This window comes from Siphateles boraxobius, unplaced genomic scaffold (assembly GCF_051911475.1).
Source record: "Siphateles boraxobius isolate OS27281-9 unplaced genomic scaffold, OSU_SipBor_1 29, whole genome shotgun sequence".
NCBI lineage: Eukaryota > Metazoa > Chordata > Actinopteri > Cypriniformes > Leuciscidae > Siphateles > Siphateles boraxobius.
Window position 1 is genome coordinate 2,121,745 of NW_027508908.1, and position 15,442 is coordinate 2,137,186.

General features: G+C 36.0%; 1 protein-coding gene across 2 annotated transcripts; it reads right to left on the bottom strand.

The window, feature by feature from the left end:
- slc44a1a (solute carrier family 44 member 1a) lies at positions 1-14,192 on the bottom strand. Of its 2 annotated transcripts, XM_077246033.1 has the most exons (17): positions 13,882-14,174; positions 13,663-13,691; positions 13,019-13,105; positions 11,717-11,859; positions 11,478-11,614; positions 11,291-11,384; positions 10,241-10,410; positions 8,816-8,905; positions 8,566-8,705; positions 8,294-8,480; positions 6,860-7,028; positions 6,618-6,774; positions 3,946-4,029; positions 3,724-3,861; positions 3,080-3,316; positions 2,867-2,944; positions 1-840 (listed from the first exon to the last, which is right to left on the bottom strand). In XM_077246033.1, exons 2-17 carry the CDS (start codon positions 13,684-13,686, stop codon positions 820-822), a joined length of 1,956 nt encoding a protein of 651 aa, XP_077102148.1. In that variant the 5' UTR covers positions 13,687-13,691; positions 13,882-14,174; the 3' UTR covers positions 1-819. The 2 variants fall into 2 exon arrangements, with proteins under 2 accessions (XP_077102148.1, XP_077102147.1); XM_077246032.1 differs by having other exon boundaries at positions 13,663-14,192.
- Positions 14,193-15,442: the final 1,250 nt, after the last annotated feature.

The window sequence follows — 15,442 nt, forward strand, 5'->3', positions numbered from 1 at the left end:
TTCGGTCTCTTTGGTTTTTATTGAGTGGAGTGCATCTACACATAGTAGTTAAAAGTAAATTGTCTTTCACATAAAATTATATTCAAACAATTTATTGATTGTTGTGATAAACAAGCTGTCCGGTCGAAACTGGCTAATGTTGCCAAGTCAGGCTCCTCAAACAAATACACTGCATTTCCATTTGGTGTTGCTAGGGTTGTAAAAATTATATTATATTGGCACGAGGGAAATGACAATCAATGTTCTGCTGTTGATTTAGAAGTCTCGTATAATTTATGTACTTGTAACAAAGTCCTGCACAAAATAAAATAAACAGTGCAAATATAAGATCTAATTACTCTTACATAATATTAAAATAAGACATTCAAGGACCAACTCTGTACCTCAAATGATCTGAAACTACTTGACGAGAGGATCCTATATTAGTGCTTGCATAGAAAAACATTGACAGCTAGAAAGTCTTCAAAGTCAAATAATATAAACAAGATAAAATACAAAAAGCACCTTTAAAAAAAAAGTTAACTAGGACTTAACCAAAAATATCTCTAGGTGATGACTTCTCTAAAAACTTTAGTATCCCAATAAAAATGCAGAGGCAAACCTTTTTAATTAAAATCTAGGAGCAGAAATCTTCCAGCTTGTTGTATTGTTTCTTGTGCAAGTACCCAACTCACTGTCCTAGAGTTTTCTAATGTAAAATGCCCTGTAAGTCATGATGACAGATGTCTGTCACATTATAATCCCTGAAGAGAAGCTTTTGGGCATCTCAATAGCACTTTTTTTTGAGTGTCAGATGATGTAATACCACGCTGGTCTTCATCAGGCCTGTGTACTTCCAGTCTGAAACATAATAAATGATGAGTAAATTAATAGATCGCAACACAGCCTGTCCACTTATTCAGCAGCATTTTGTTTCTGGAAGTATTATTTCTATTCATTTCCCCTCCTGAGAGATTTAAAAATAATAAGCCATAAACCAAATAAACCAGGTACAGGGTGAATCACAACATTACAAACTTTGATATGGAGCAACAAATTATTTGAGAATCAGATAAGACAGAAGGTAACAGATTGTGTACTTAACGGCTTTAAAAAGGTAAATAACTATAAACATATATACTGTATATAGACATATTTTAGTATTTTGACAGCATAGCGAGAACAACTAAATAATGTTTTTACATTGCTTACATTTTTTTTTTTTAAAGTACAAATAATGCAAATGGATGACTTCATCTGAGGCATATACTATTGTTTAACATCATCGAAGATCACGGTGGGTCTGACTTGAAAATGTTGAAAAGGAGAAAATGAATGGAGATTTTACTTTAAGAACACAACTGTTACTCTCTAAACAAACGTATTTAATCTTGTGCTTGTATTGTTTATGCATTAAAACTCTGTAGCTAATGCTGCATTTCACTGTCACAAAAAGCTGGAGTTTCCAACTTCCTACTAGGAAAAGAAAATCAGTTAAAGGGAAAGTTCACCCAAAAATGAAAATTCTGTCAGTATCTACTCACCCTCATGTTGTTCCAACCCCGTAAGACCTTCGTTCATCTTCGGAACACGAATTAAGATATTTTTGATTAAATCTGAGAGCTGGATCAGTCCTCCATAGGCTTCTTCAGGGATTGAAACTTGCCAGCCCCGAAAAGTTATTAAAGACATCGTTAAAATAGTCCAAGTGACTACAGTGGCTCAATCTTAAGTTTATCAAGCGACGAGAATACTTTCTGTGCGCAAAACCCCCAAAAATAACGACTTTATTTCAACTATTCATTTCCTTCTCTGTGGGCCTCTAGTCAGTTAACGTAGTCTGATAGCTTAGAGCTACATCACACGTAGGCTCACAATTGCCGACACTGGTCATGTGTGTGATGCGTGTGACGTACAAAAACAGAAGCTTACGCTGTTAGTCACTTACAATATTTTAACGATGTCTTTAATAACTTTTCGGGGCTGGCAAGTTTCAATCCCTGAAGAAGCCAATGGACTAGTGATCCAGCTCTCAGATTTCATCAAAAATATCTTAATTCGTGTTCCGAAGATGAACGAAGGTCTTACGGGGTTGGAACAACATGAGGGTGAGTAAATACTGACAGAATTTTCATTTTTGGGTGAACTATCCCTTAAAGGCCCTGTTTACTCCTGGTATTAAGAGGCGTTTTGGTCGATCGGATCACAAGTAGACGAGGGAGACACATTCCCGTCCACACCTGATGTTTTAATCCGTCTCTTTTGTCCACTTTCAACCACTTCTGTCCTGGTTTCTTCGAGGGGAGGTCTAATGGGCTTTTCCAGATCTTTCGATCTAATGGACAAAATAAGCTCAAGCAATGTATAAGAATGCGACCAGAGCATCAGCTTTCATTTCTGCTCTGACAGCCGTAAGATCACACCGAATGAGTGTGTGTTAGAAATCAGGAATGGTGAGAAAACATTGTGCATCTTCAAACCAAACTTGCGTCTCCAGCCGACAAAGTTTAAACCTCGTCTGGCTAGAGCTCTTCCCATAATGTTCACGCATTAGATCAGTAGACGGAGAGAAGACGGTCTTTTGTGGCTTTTTGAACACATTCGATCACATGAGCGTTTACACTACAAAAACAATCCGGTCTAAATCATTTTCAACTACCTCTGGAAGGGATCGAAAGTGGGCAAGCTCAAAACGCTTTAGACTCCGTTTACATCTGTATTTAGTGTCGTCCACTTGTGATCCGATCGACCAGAACGCATCTTAATACAAAGTGTAAACAGGGCCTCAGATGGGCTTACAAACTTGTGCAAAATCAAACTTAAATAGAATAGGTGTTTATGACAAGAGATCTGTGATCAATTGAAAATAAAACAATATTAAACTTACCATTGATTTCATTTCCCGACTGTCTCCCTCTGCTTTGCTATACCGCTCTGTCGCTTTCTTGGCGTTCTCCACAAACTCCTACATGAACGATCGCAGAGAGACACCAAGAGCATGTTTAATCTGTTATACAGCAGCACAAGGCTAATATAAATGACTTTTGGTTGGGCTTAATTGACCTTGAGGTCAGATAAAAAGATAAGGAAAATCTCTCACCATAAGGCTCTTGTCCATGTAGTACTCGCTGCCCGGGCTGCCGTCGTTGTACTTGGTGTCGACGGCGAAGCAGAGGAAGAGCACGTCTACTACGATCTCAAAGATGGAGAGGAAACAGTGGGCCACCAGGAAGGCGAACACACACACGATGATGAGCGGCAGCACCCAGACGGTGTACTCGCGCTGGTAGTTCAACGCAAGGACACCCGCAAACGCCGTGCATGACACGATCAACACCTGAAGACCCAAGACAATTTTTATTTAAAACACTAATCAAAAACTATTTTATTGCTTAACAAAACAAATCGATAGAAGTTCACTTTTGTACCGGAAGCAATTCGTATTTGTAATACAAATCTTTTTATTAATGATTCTTGAGGAATTTTATAAATGCTGCCTTGTCAACTAACTGCAATGAAAAGTTGAAGTACTAAAATTAAAACTGAGGTAAAAAATTCTTTGTAGCTTTAATATATTTTCATTTCAGTTTTAACTTTCGACTTCAAGTTTTTATTTCAGTTAGTTGATGCGGCAAAATGTATATATATATATATATATATATATATATATATATATATATATATATATATATTTTGTTTATAACACTGAATTCTCTGCAATATAATGGGAAGTTGAATGAATACCTTTCCCAAGAACAGGACAAAATCCCCGACACTGTTGATAGCTGCCACACGGAGAGCGTTTTCCACAAGGATGAAGAAAGCGTCTCGTGCAGATGTGCAGAAGTTGGTGCTGTTAATGGCCGTTGCCGTATATGCGTTCTGAAGAAAGAGCCACATGATTAATGCATCAAATTAACATGAATGAATTGAGCTTTCTGCACAATATGCACACGCGTGACTCACCATGTTCAGGTAAGTGAGGCACTTTTCTAGGCACCATAGACAGCAGATACACGCCTTCAGCATGCAGCGGGCACAGCCGTTTTCCTGCAGGAACAACATGCACTTCATTTTACCATTCAAAAGTTTTAAGTCAGTTTTCGGATTTTTATTTTTGAAGAAATTAATACTTTTACACCGCAATGATGCGTGATACTGATCAAAAATGACAGTCAAGACATTTATGTTTTTTTTTTTTAAATAATGATGTTCTTTTGAACTTTCTATTCATCAAAAAATCCTGAAAAAAATATTAAGCAGCACAACTGTTTTAAACATTGATAATAATCAGAAATGTTTCTTGAGCATCAAATCATCATATTAGAATGATTTCTGAAGGATCATGTGACACTGAAGATTGGAGTCATGATGCTGAAAATTCAGCTTTGATCACAGGAATAAATTACATTTTAACACATATTCAAATAGAAAACAGGTATTTGAAATTCCAAAAATATTTCAGAATATTACTGTTTTAAAGGTGTCTGTTTTATGTAACTTGTGTCCCTTTAGCGGTTAAAAAAACAAAACTGCATGCATTTTGCGGAAGAACATTGTTTTGGTTGTGCTTTGGCTCTGTATGACTGTGCGGATGAATATGGTTATCATACTCCTCATAAAACATTCACTACTAGACTTATGAGATATAACCAGTTTAGATGGAAAGATCTCAAGCTGACTAGCTAAAGACGTTACTGTATCTATACCCATTAATAGACACTACTTCCCTAAAAATAAATCAAGCACAGGGCTACAACAACTATACTGAAATTAACTCCTTACAGTGAACTCTGTTAGAGAGCTACATATGGCAATTTATCTGTTCACTAAAATACATTACCTGTTCTAGGGCTGGACAATAATTCAATATCAATATATATCGCGATATTTTTTTTTCGATAACGGTGATGTGATTTTTAAACACATTTTCGATATTTCAATATACATAGCAGCGTTTGTCACTGACTGACGTTAGGCGCGCAGCCGTCAGAAAGAGCAGAACACAATTGGCTACTTTCCTGATGAAGTACACCACAGACACGCAGCCACTGCTCAGAGCAGCGGATCTCCAACGCGCAAGTTTCAGCCACAGAATGAGCGCCCCTGACCGCAATGCAAATGTGACTGAACGAGCTTCCACAAGTGAGGAGAAAGCATACGAAATAGTTGATAAGAGAGGAAAGACTAATTCAGTGGTATAAATTCAGTGGTGTTTCGGTGTTTCAGCGTGCTGCAAAATGTGCCGGAGTGTGACTGCCGAGTCCGACTAGCAGCGGGAACACATCAGACGAGGATCAGGAGATAGACTGTGCCGATGCGCGCGTCCGCGGCCAGGAACAGTCCACACTCTAAAAATAGCTCACCGAAAGTTCTAATGAGCAGGTATCGCTCCCTGTGAATGTCCTGACGCGCGCACACACACGCACACGACGCGCAGAATCCAGTTCTCTTTCTTTAGCGCTTGAATAATAACACACACATTTATGCCAAAATGTCCGTTTTGTCAATTGTATCCTCACAAGGACAGTCTAAATGAGTTAAATAAAATCTTAAATGAAAGTTAAGAGTAGCCTAAATGAGAAAATTAAATGCGTAAGATCCTCTCATCAGCGACAGATCTTAAAGGGACAGCAGCCAATTCTGTCTGTCAGTTAAGTTAACCAAAGAACAAAGGGGAACAGAGCAAATTACTCACTGATCTTGTCTAAAGAACGTGTGTAGCTTTAATAAGGATTAATCTATATTTAATTTATAATTTATGCAGTTCAGACTATTTGATAACCTTATTCAATTTCTGTATATTTCAGTTTTATTTACACACAAAACATTAATGGTGAACATTTTTGACTTTATAAAATGATTATCTCAAGTCTTGAAAAAAGTAAGACATATTTTTGTTATACATAGTTTAGTAGCCTACTTTTATTTTTGGCAGAATTTATCATTATAATCAACTTAATTATTTCCTGGATTTTGTAACACCATAGTCCCTTAATTTATGTAAATGCAGGAAATGGGATTTAAATCGGAAAAAAATTCCCCCATTTTGTGTACCAAATGTTGCACAAATGTTATGGCAAATGTAAATTTAAAAACAGAAATGCATTGCCATTTTACATATTACATTGTCATTTTGCATATTACATTTCAAACGGAATATTGCTACCCATATGCTTTCATAGTCTTGTAGCAGGTATTGAGAAGAGAATATTATTGTTATGATGGGTTATTTCATTGCTTCATGTAGTTTGTTATGGTGCAGTAGCGAAAGACTCCAGCAGATTTCATAGACTTGGCAAATTCATTTTTCAGAAGACTGTAGGAACAGACATCTGTTATGGGCGTTCTTGGCAGTTTTTCTGAGGCTTTTAAATTGTTCATATCGATATCGGTCGATTTTAGAAAATTTAAAATCCCTCAGTTCTCGCATCCTCTGCCACTCTCACACCTTACACACATCAAAGTAGCCGGAGAAACTTTCTCTATTTAAGGATATGGTGAGACACGCACGGGCGAGTGACTTATGTACGCAATTTTGCTAATTTTGAACAAAAAGAAGTTACATAGTGCACCTTTAATATTATCTGTTTATGGCGAGACATGAACGTGGATCAACTGACAGTGGCAGGACTCACTTTTCCTTTGAGCTGACTGTGGATGTAGGTGAGGATGAGGCGAGGAATCTCCACTAGAGTGATGATGAAGGCTCCTTTGACTACGGTGCCCAAATGATAGCGCATCAGACGCAGGACAGACGACACTATGGGCGTGAAGGGCATCTGAGACTTATCTCTACAACGACAGAAGGAAAAATAATCACAATGATTTCCCTTTCACAAATAAAGTGTCTTTTTTCTAACCGACTGTGACCTCTGACCTGGTGAAGTAGTATGTGACCACAGCGCCAGCTACGGTCATCTGCTGACAGGCGAGGATGAACTCGCTGATCCAGATGAGACCCACGGCGTGGTACCACACCATGTACTGCAGCGGCCCGTCCATACGAAACTCCACCAGAGCCGTCTGGTTATTCTTCACTGGACTCCCTGTGGCAGGAAAAAACATCAAACTGAAAGATACTGGTGTACAGAAATCTGAAATGCTGTTCCTATACTGACTTTGATTTATAATAACACTCAAATCAGTGGATTTAGGAGTAGGCAATATAGAATATTTATGACACATTTATGAGGATTTTTCTTATGAAATGAAAATAAATCACATTGCAAATCTAGCAATCATCATATGAAGTGATTAAGTTTTTTAGTGGCCATGCATGAGAATGAGACAGAGATGTTTTAATTGCATTTTGGATTTAAACTTCAGAAAAATGGCATTAGTATGGAAGCTAGTTTCCCCAATGAAATAAAAAATTCAAAAGTTAATTGTGACTTTCTTATTCTGAATTTTTCTCCGAATTGCATGATGTAAGGTCACAATTTATATTTGAATTTGCACGTTATAAAGTCCTATTCGGAGGAATTTATTTACCTATTCGCTGAATTTATATCTCACAGCTCAGACTTTATAACACACAATTGTGGGTTTTAATCAGAATTTCGAGATATAAACTGACAATTTGAGAAAAAAAAGTTAGTCTTTTTTCCCTTTTGACTATAACTTTACATCTTACAATTCTGAGAAAATAAGTAATTATTGTGAGATATATACTTGCAATTGCGAGAAATAAAGTCAGAATTGAGAGATAAAAAGTTTTTTTACAATGTGGCAGAAACAAGCTTCCATACGAGTTCGATTCATTTCACTGAATTAGTTCAAACTGTCAGCTCTAATAAAGCGAATTGTGTGGAAAATACTTCAAGGATTTTTTTTGCATTAGCAAATAAATTTTCATGCACTAAAGTAACAATACAAATAAATAGATTAAATCATGTATATAAAACTAAATAATTAAATAAAACATAAAAAAAAAACATTTTACACATTTTATGTATAATCATTATATACATATATACACATACATCAAATTTAAATATAATAATTATTTTATTTAAAAAACGATATATATAGCAATATGTTAGAGTTAGGTTCGAGCATTTTACTTTTTTGAATTGTGCTGCAAACAAATACCCAAAATAATTTAAAGTATATACATACATACATATATACATATTTATTTTTTTTCTTCCATGTTTTAGTTCTGTCTTTAAACATTTTGAATGTTCCTCACTGGACAGAAAAGTAACTATCGAGTCGAATATATCTGAAAATGTACATACACTGAAGCTCCTGCGATCGACACCCTGAAATGCTGCCCACCCCAGCCCCTCGTTTGTTTGTGTTGACGAACCTGCGGTTCCCAGGAAGAGGAGCACGGTGATCCAGTAAACCCAGAAGAGCATGAGCGTGAGGAAGGTCCAGAAAGGCTGCAGGGCCAGCAGGGGCAGATGGGTGAAGACTTTACCGGCCACATGAAACAGAGCGATGGTGAGTGCCACACGCTTCCTCATGAAGAACATCAGCAGGAGCAGAATCACCTGAGGCGTACAGTTATAATGTGCATGGTAAATATGTGCATTTGCCAGTCCATACAGTAGCGATTCTAGACAACCCGGTTCATACCGTGAACACAGTTGCAGCGATGGCGTAGACGAGCAGGGCTTGCTGGTTGTCTTTGGCAACCTCCAGTTCATGAGCCGGTAGAGAGACGTTCACTGCTTTCCCTTGATCCACGTACAGCCACCACAGGATCCCAGTTCCACCTGCCGCAAACACAGCGCTGTTTCTAAGATCATGGGCTCTTTATGACTTTCAGCTAGTGACAGTCAGTGCAGGACGTTTCATTTATTTCAATGTGATACTAAGGCCTCACCAATTGAGCCGACCACCACAACAGCTGTAAGAATCCAGACCAGAAGCATTGATATGTAGCGGATCACAACCATCATAATCAGAGACAGAACTGCAGAGGAAAACAAAGACATAATGGTGCTTTAATTCTCATGCTTTTGACCACTTATTAGGTAACATTAGTTATTAACTATTGCATTAACTAGCAATGAGTTCATTGTTAGTTTATGTTAACAAAAGTCATTGCAAAGTGTTATCACTAAAACCATAAAGAAAATGCATGGCTTGAAAGTAAATATAAAATACTTACGCATTTTATTTCAGCTAGTTGCCAATGAAACATTTCTACTTTTTATTTAGTTTAACTTTAAAGGTGCATTGTGTAATATTTAGGAGGATCTGTAGACAGAAATGCAATATAATATACATAACTATGTTTTCATTGGTGTATAAAGACCTTATATAATGAACCGTTATATTTTTATTATCTAAGAATGAGCCATCTCTATCTACATACACCGCGGGTCCCCTTACATTGAAATAACCATTTTGTGCCGACATTTTTCTACAGGAGCCCTAAACGGACAAACCTGTTTTGTCACTATTGCTGTTCTTTGTGCAAAGAAGCTAGCTAAAGTCAGCGAATAAAACAATGACACAGTAAGTAACAATAATATTCGAAATAACATATCATTTTACTGAATAATTAAGAAAAAAATAATTTCTTAATTTATCTTTGTAAATAAACCTCGTTGTTTAACTGGCTACTCTCTGCTGTCTCAGACAATTTCATCTTTTCCTGTCGGCCACCGTAACTTCTGTTGGTTGCAATTCACAACCTCACCACTAGATGCTGCTAAAAATCACACACTGCACCTTTAAAGTACTAAAATAACTAAAACTCAAATTAATAAAAATAATATAGAAATTTAATAAAAAACTAAAACTAATAAAAATGGCAAAAACATTAAAAAAATTACTCAAATTAAAATAGCATTCAAAATATCAATAAAAACTATAATAGTATCTTAACCAGTGTTAGGGAAAGTTACTTTTAAAAGCAATGCATTACAATATTGCATTACCCCTAAAAAAAAAGTAACCAATTGCATTACTTAGTTAGTTTTATGTAAAGTAATCCACTACATTAGTGTTACTTTTCCTCACCTGGGCTTGCTTGTTTGTTTGTTTTTAACAAAAAAAAGTGTTAGTAACTTTTACAAGTTACTTGAAAAATGTAATCTGATTATGTAACTCCTGTTATTCGTAACGCCTTACCCCCAACACTGATCGCAATGATACTAACATAAAACTGACTGATGCAAACCAAGTTTTATATTTATGCAAATACATTATTTGGAGTTTTCAAATGTAAAATTTGTATTCATGTTGGTTTCAGGAGTGGTTTGTGAGCCAGCTTTGTTACAGTCCCATGTGATGCGCTCACCGAGAGCAAGCAGACACAGGCCCATGATGATGTCTTTGGAGGTCATCACCCCGGCGATGACCCGGTGCACCACGCTGTTGTCGCTGACGAAAGTGATGAACGCCTCCGCAAACTTGGCGTAGCAGGAAATGTCAACGGGCATACAGCGGTGAAACACTGGTAAAGATGCACTGCACCAAGAAATGACAAATAATGAGGTTCCTTAAAATAGCAACCTGATGTTTTCTGCAGTAAAACATACAGTTGCTGTGTTGACATAATAAGTATGGGTGTAAATATTGATGGGTCTATTATTGTTTTAAATTCCCAATAGTTTTTATTTTAGCCATGAATCATAATTTGCAACTTGCTATCTCTAGTCAGTGGCTTTTTAGTAAAATATAGCAAACATTTATATTTTAAAAAATATTTGAAGAAAAAAAAAATCTGACACTACTGCTCAAACTTGGGTTCAGTCAGTTTTTTAAATAAATAATTTAATTCAGCAATGATGCATTAAATTGATCAAAAGTGACAGTAAAGACATTTATAATGTTACAAAAGATTTCTCTTTCAAATAAATGCTGTTCTTTTGAACTTTATGTTCTGTTTGTTCAAAGAATCAACTGGTAATAATAAGAAATGTTTCTTGAGCGTCAAATCATCCTATTAGAATGGTTTTTGAAGGATCATGTGACACTGAAGACTGGAGTAATGATGCTGAAAATTCAGCTTTGATCACAGGAATAAATTACATTTTAACATATATTCAAATAGAAAGTTCTTTTAAATTGTAATAATATTTCACAATATTACTGTTTTTACTGTACTTTTGATCAAATAAATGCAGCTTTGGTGAGCAGAAGAGACTTTACAAAAACATTTAAAAATCTTGACGACACCAAACTTTTGAATGGTAGTGTATATCTATTAAAACAATTATTTAATATCTATTCAAACAATTTTGCCAATTTTTTGGAGCAGACTAGCATACAAATGAGCTCAAATCTAACACACATGGACTAAAAGGAACAACACTTATGGGGTTTATAAACTAGACTAAGTTTCTACCTTGGATGGACAGGAAGTGTTGGACATTTTGTGGCTTTATTAGGGTGAGATGAATATGTGTCTGGTTTTAAGTCATAGGTGCATAAATCAGATCCTAGAGACAATAATATGGAAAAACAAAACATTAGTTGAAAAATGACATTTACATTTCATGATATTCAACGACGTTCAATTGCACTGAGCTCACCATTAGTGCTCGAGAACTTCGTGAGATCCTCGTAAGTCTTCAGCTCTGTGTTTGGACACTTTGAGACGCACAAAGCCACAGATTTAATCTTTCTTTTCATTATGTCGATGTTGCAGGGGTCCAGGAAAAACACATACCTGTGACAACACCATGGAAAGAAAAGGTCATTCAGTGATTGTTTGCACATTGAATCAGGTGATCTACTGTTTCAGCTTCACTCAATGCTGGGTTTCACACACTTTCTGGAGGTGTGGTCCAGGCCGCTGAGCTCGATGTCGGGGATTTTGGCATTCTTCTGACCGCAGGTGTTCCCATAGCTGTCGTACCCTGATATGAGCCTTGAGGCGGCCCCTGTTGCTATAGCGAAGCCACAGATGCAGAGCTGCCATAGAAACACAAGATGATGATGATAATAATGGAGTTGCAAATGAAAATGAAATATTTTATTAGGGGACAAAATTTGCCGGAACTGATTTTCAGGTGTGGTCAAATGTGAACTCATCCCACTAGCACAAAAACAGATTCAGTATTCCTTAAAATGAATAACAACAGTGAAAAGTAAACTCAGAATATTATGTAAACCTCCATGATTAATTCATTATCTTAAATTACACAAATATACTTTATGTATTTAATCTAATTTTATTAAACAATGTCTTTGCTGAATGGCAGAACAGCTGAATGGTTTGTATGAGCTGCGCCCTCTCCTGTACAGATGTGAATTTGCTTTTACTTCAGCCTGAGGCTTATTCATTTCACTTTTGGTTCGAAAGGGGCCTTTACATTTGCCAAAAATAGAACTTTTTTGATATTAAAAACAAACAAGCCCAGCTCAGGTGAGAAAAAGTAATGCAAAAGTATTGTAATGGATTACTTTCCATAAAATGTATTGTAATGGATTACTTTCCATGAAATATATTGTAATGGTTTTCTTTCCGCAAAAGTATTTTAGTGGATTACTTTCCATAAAAAAGTATTGAAATGAATTACTTTCCGCAAAAGTATTGTAATGGATCTCTTTCCGCAAAAGTATTGTAATGGATCTCTTTCCGCAAAAGTATTGTAATGGATCTCTTTCCGCAAAAGTATTGTAATGGATCTCTTTCCGCAAAAGTATTGTAATGGATTACTTTCCATAAAATATATTGTAATGGTTTTCTTCTACGCAAAAGTATTTTAGTGGATGACTTTCCATAAAAAAGTATTGAAATGAATTACTTTCCGCAAAAGTTTTGTAATGGATTACTTTCCATAAAAAGTAATTAGATAATGCCATTAGTTATATACAAGGGAGTAACGCACTTTTAAAAGAGACTTTCCCCAACACTGCTATTATCTATATTATCAAAATAACATGAAACAACAACAATAATAATTGATCCCTTTATTAATAATAATAGTAATAATAATTTAATGCTTAACTATAATTATTTGTTCTTTTATTTGTAATTGTGTGGAGTATGTATTTTTTTTTAAATTATGTGAGTTATATTTCTTTTTATTCATTTCACAAGACCAATTGATCATGTCTATTTTCTTACCATGCCAATGTTGAAGAGGATGAAGAGGAGCAGCCATGGGATATCTGTGCACTTCCTCTGCTCTAAGGGTTTCCAGTCGCGTGTCTTCTGTAAAGGGGAAGTTTTAGGTAATATTTTATCATCATTATTGTAGAGTTTTTACAGAAGCAGACGGTTTCTTTGTCACACAAAATGACTATTTAAGTAAACTACAAAAAGGGAGGGGAGGGGGTTAAACTACATAGACTCAATGTAGTTAAAAAAATTCAAGACGTAGATTTTAGGGAAATATAGCATGGATAAAAAACAAGATGAAAGCATAATATGAATGGGACTGTGTGAACCAGGTGTGACTGAACAGACTGCCTGGTTCTCGCAGTCAAACCCGGAAATGATCTTTACACTTTTGACAAACAAATCTTTGACCCTTGATTTATCATTATTTTGATGATTTGAAGGCGATTTCGGTGCAAAAGGATCTCTATATGAAGTGCACAGACCTTCTCTTTTATATAACTCAATTTACAAGATATTTGCATACATTTGATCGTAACATGTAATACGTTTAACGTTTACACTCTAAACTTCTTGCTATGCGTTTTGTCGACAAAATCCCAAAAGTTTCCAGATGAGAATCTGCATGCATTTACACGACGATCTCTTACCTGTGTGCTGCCGCAGCATCCCATAATTCCTGAGTCGATGAGAACCACAAACAGAAACACACGTGAAACAGTGTAAATCAGGGAGTCCTGCAGCGCTAGTTTCAGGAGAAAGGAGTGTAAAAGTTGCACATTGGTAATAAATACATATAAATAAATGCCCTTGGAAACAAAACAAGTCAAATAGAGCAATCACGCATGCGGCATGAATATAAAACACACTCAAATCGCCGATAGTAAATGGATTAGGATGTGTGTTTTTTCAGGATCTGACGTCCTGTAATTCTCCCTTGTGAATTCCGTGACAAGGTGAAGGCGGAGCTGTCCTGTCCTCTTCCTCCTTCTCCTTTTCTTCTGTCACACTGGAAAACATTGAACTAAGATCAGATATTTCACACTGGAGTCTGGCTGTCCTTGACCGAATCTAGATTAATATTAGGACAGGCACACTTGTTTTACGTCTGATAATTGAAGTTATGTCATTGATCTTGCGATGTTTGATTCGCGAACGAATCGTTCCTTTGAACAGATTCTTTTGAAATGATTCGGTTAATGATTCACAAAGAATCACTCGATAGCGAGACTGAACCAACCCGACCGTAATGCATTACTATTAGGCTAATTACCTACTGTAATTTTATTACTTTTCCATTGAAAAAGTAAAGTAAGGGTTTACTCTTATTTTTTTCTATAATTTAATCACAGTTACTTCTGGTGTAATTGCATTGAATACAGTTGTATGTCTATCCAATTGTTCAAATGTTCGAGGTTCACATGGGATTTAATCCATTACTTTTTAGAGACAGTAGTACAGTAATCTTACACCGTTGAAGATGTAATTAGTAGCTAGTAGCCTAATTAATTACTTTTTAAAGATAACTTACCCAACATATCTTTGATCGTTTAATTTCGAACTTTTTTAACATATATACAAATACACTATTTGACAGTATGTCATTAACGGCATTAGGAGTAATTATATAATATGTGATTTTATATAATTTATCTATATAATTAACATTATGGAATGCATTGCAAATAATATTGGAAACAGTAACAACTTGACGTAATCTATAATAAGCTATCCGACAACATAATGATAAGAAGACATTTTTAAAAATATGAAAAATTAAAATGCTGCGGAGAACGAATACTTTTTGAGTACTACCTGGAAAGAATGTGAGTCAAGATATTCATTAAAACGAACCGCCCAAAAGAATCGATTCACTATATTGAATCGAGCCTCTAGCTCGTTTGCTGTGACTTTAGCGCCATCTAGCGGAAAGAACGAAGTAGTGCGAAAAGTTTTTACAGTCTATGGTACAATCAGAAGACGGTGGTAATATTTGTATTAAAGGGATACTCTACCTTTTTTGGAAATAGGCTCATTTTACAACTCCCCCAGAGTTAGACTGTTGAGTTTTACCGTTTTTGAATCCATTCAGCCGAATAGGGTTCTGGCAGTACAACTTTTAGCATAGCTTAGCATACATCATTGAAGTGGACAAGACCATTAGCATTTCTAAAAAAAAATGACCAAAGAGTTTAGATATTTTTCCTATTTAAAACTTGACTCTTCTCTAGTTACTTCGTGCACTAAGACCGACGGAAAATGTAAAGTTGCGATTTTCTAGGCTGATATGGCTAGGAACTATACTCTCATTCCTGCGTAATAATCAATAAACTTTACTGCCGTACCATGAGTACAGCAGGCGTAATGATATGACGCAGCGCCTGAAAATAGTCCCCAGCTCGGTAACTTCCAACGTGACCGGGACTAAGT

Coding starts and splice junctions, on each gene's coding strand:
- slc44a1a (XM_077246032.1), bottom strand. CDS start 13,686: ATGGGATGCTGCGGCAGCACACAG. Junction 4,030..6,617: donor ACAGTCAGCTCAAAGGAAAA/GTGAGTCCTGCC, acceptor TTGTTCCTGCAG/GAAAACGGCTGTGCCCGCTG. Junction 3,862..3,945: donor GCCTCACTTACCTGAACATG/GTGAGTCACGCG, acceptor CTCTTTCTTCAG/AACGCATATACGGCAACGGC.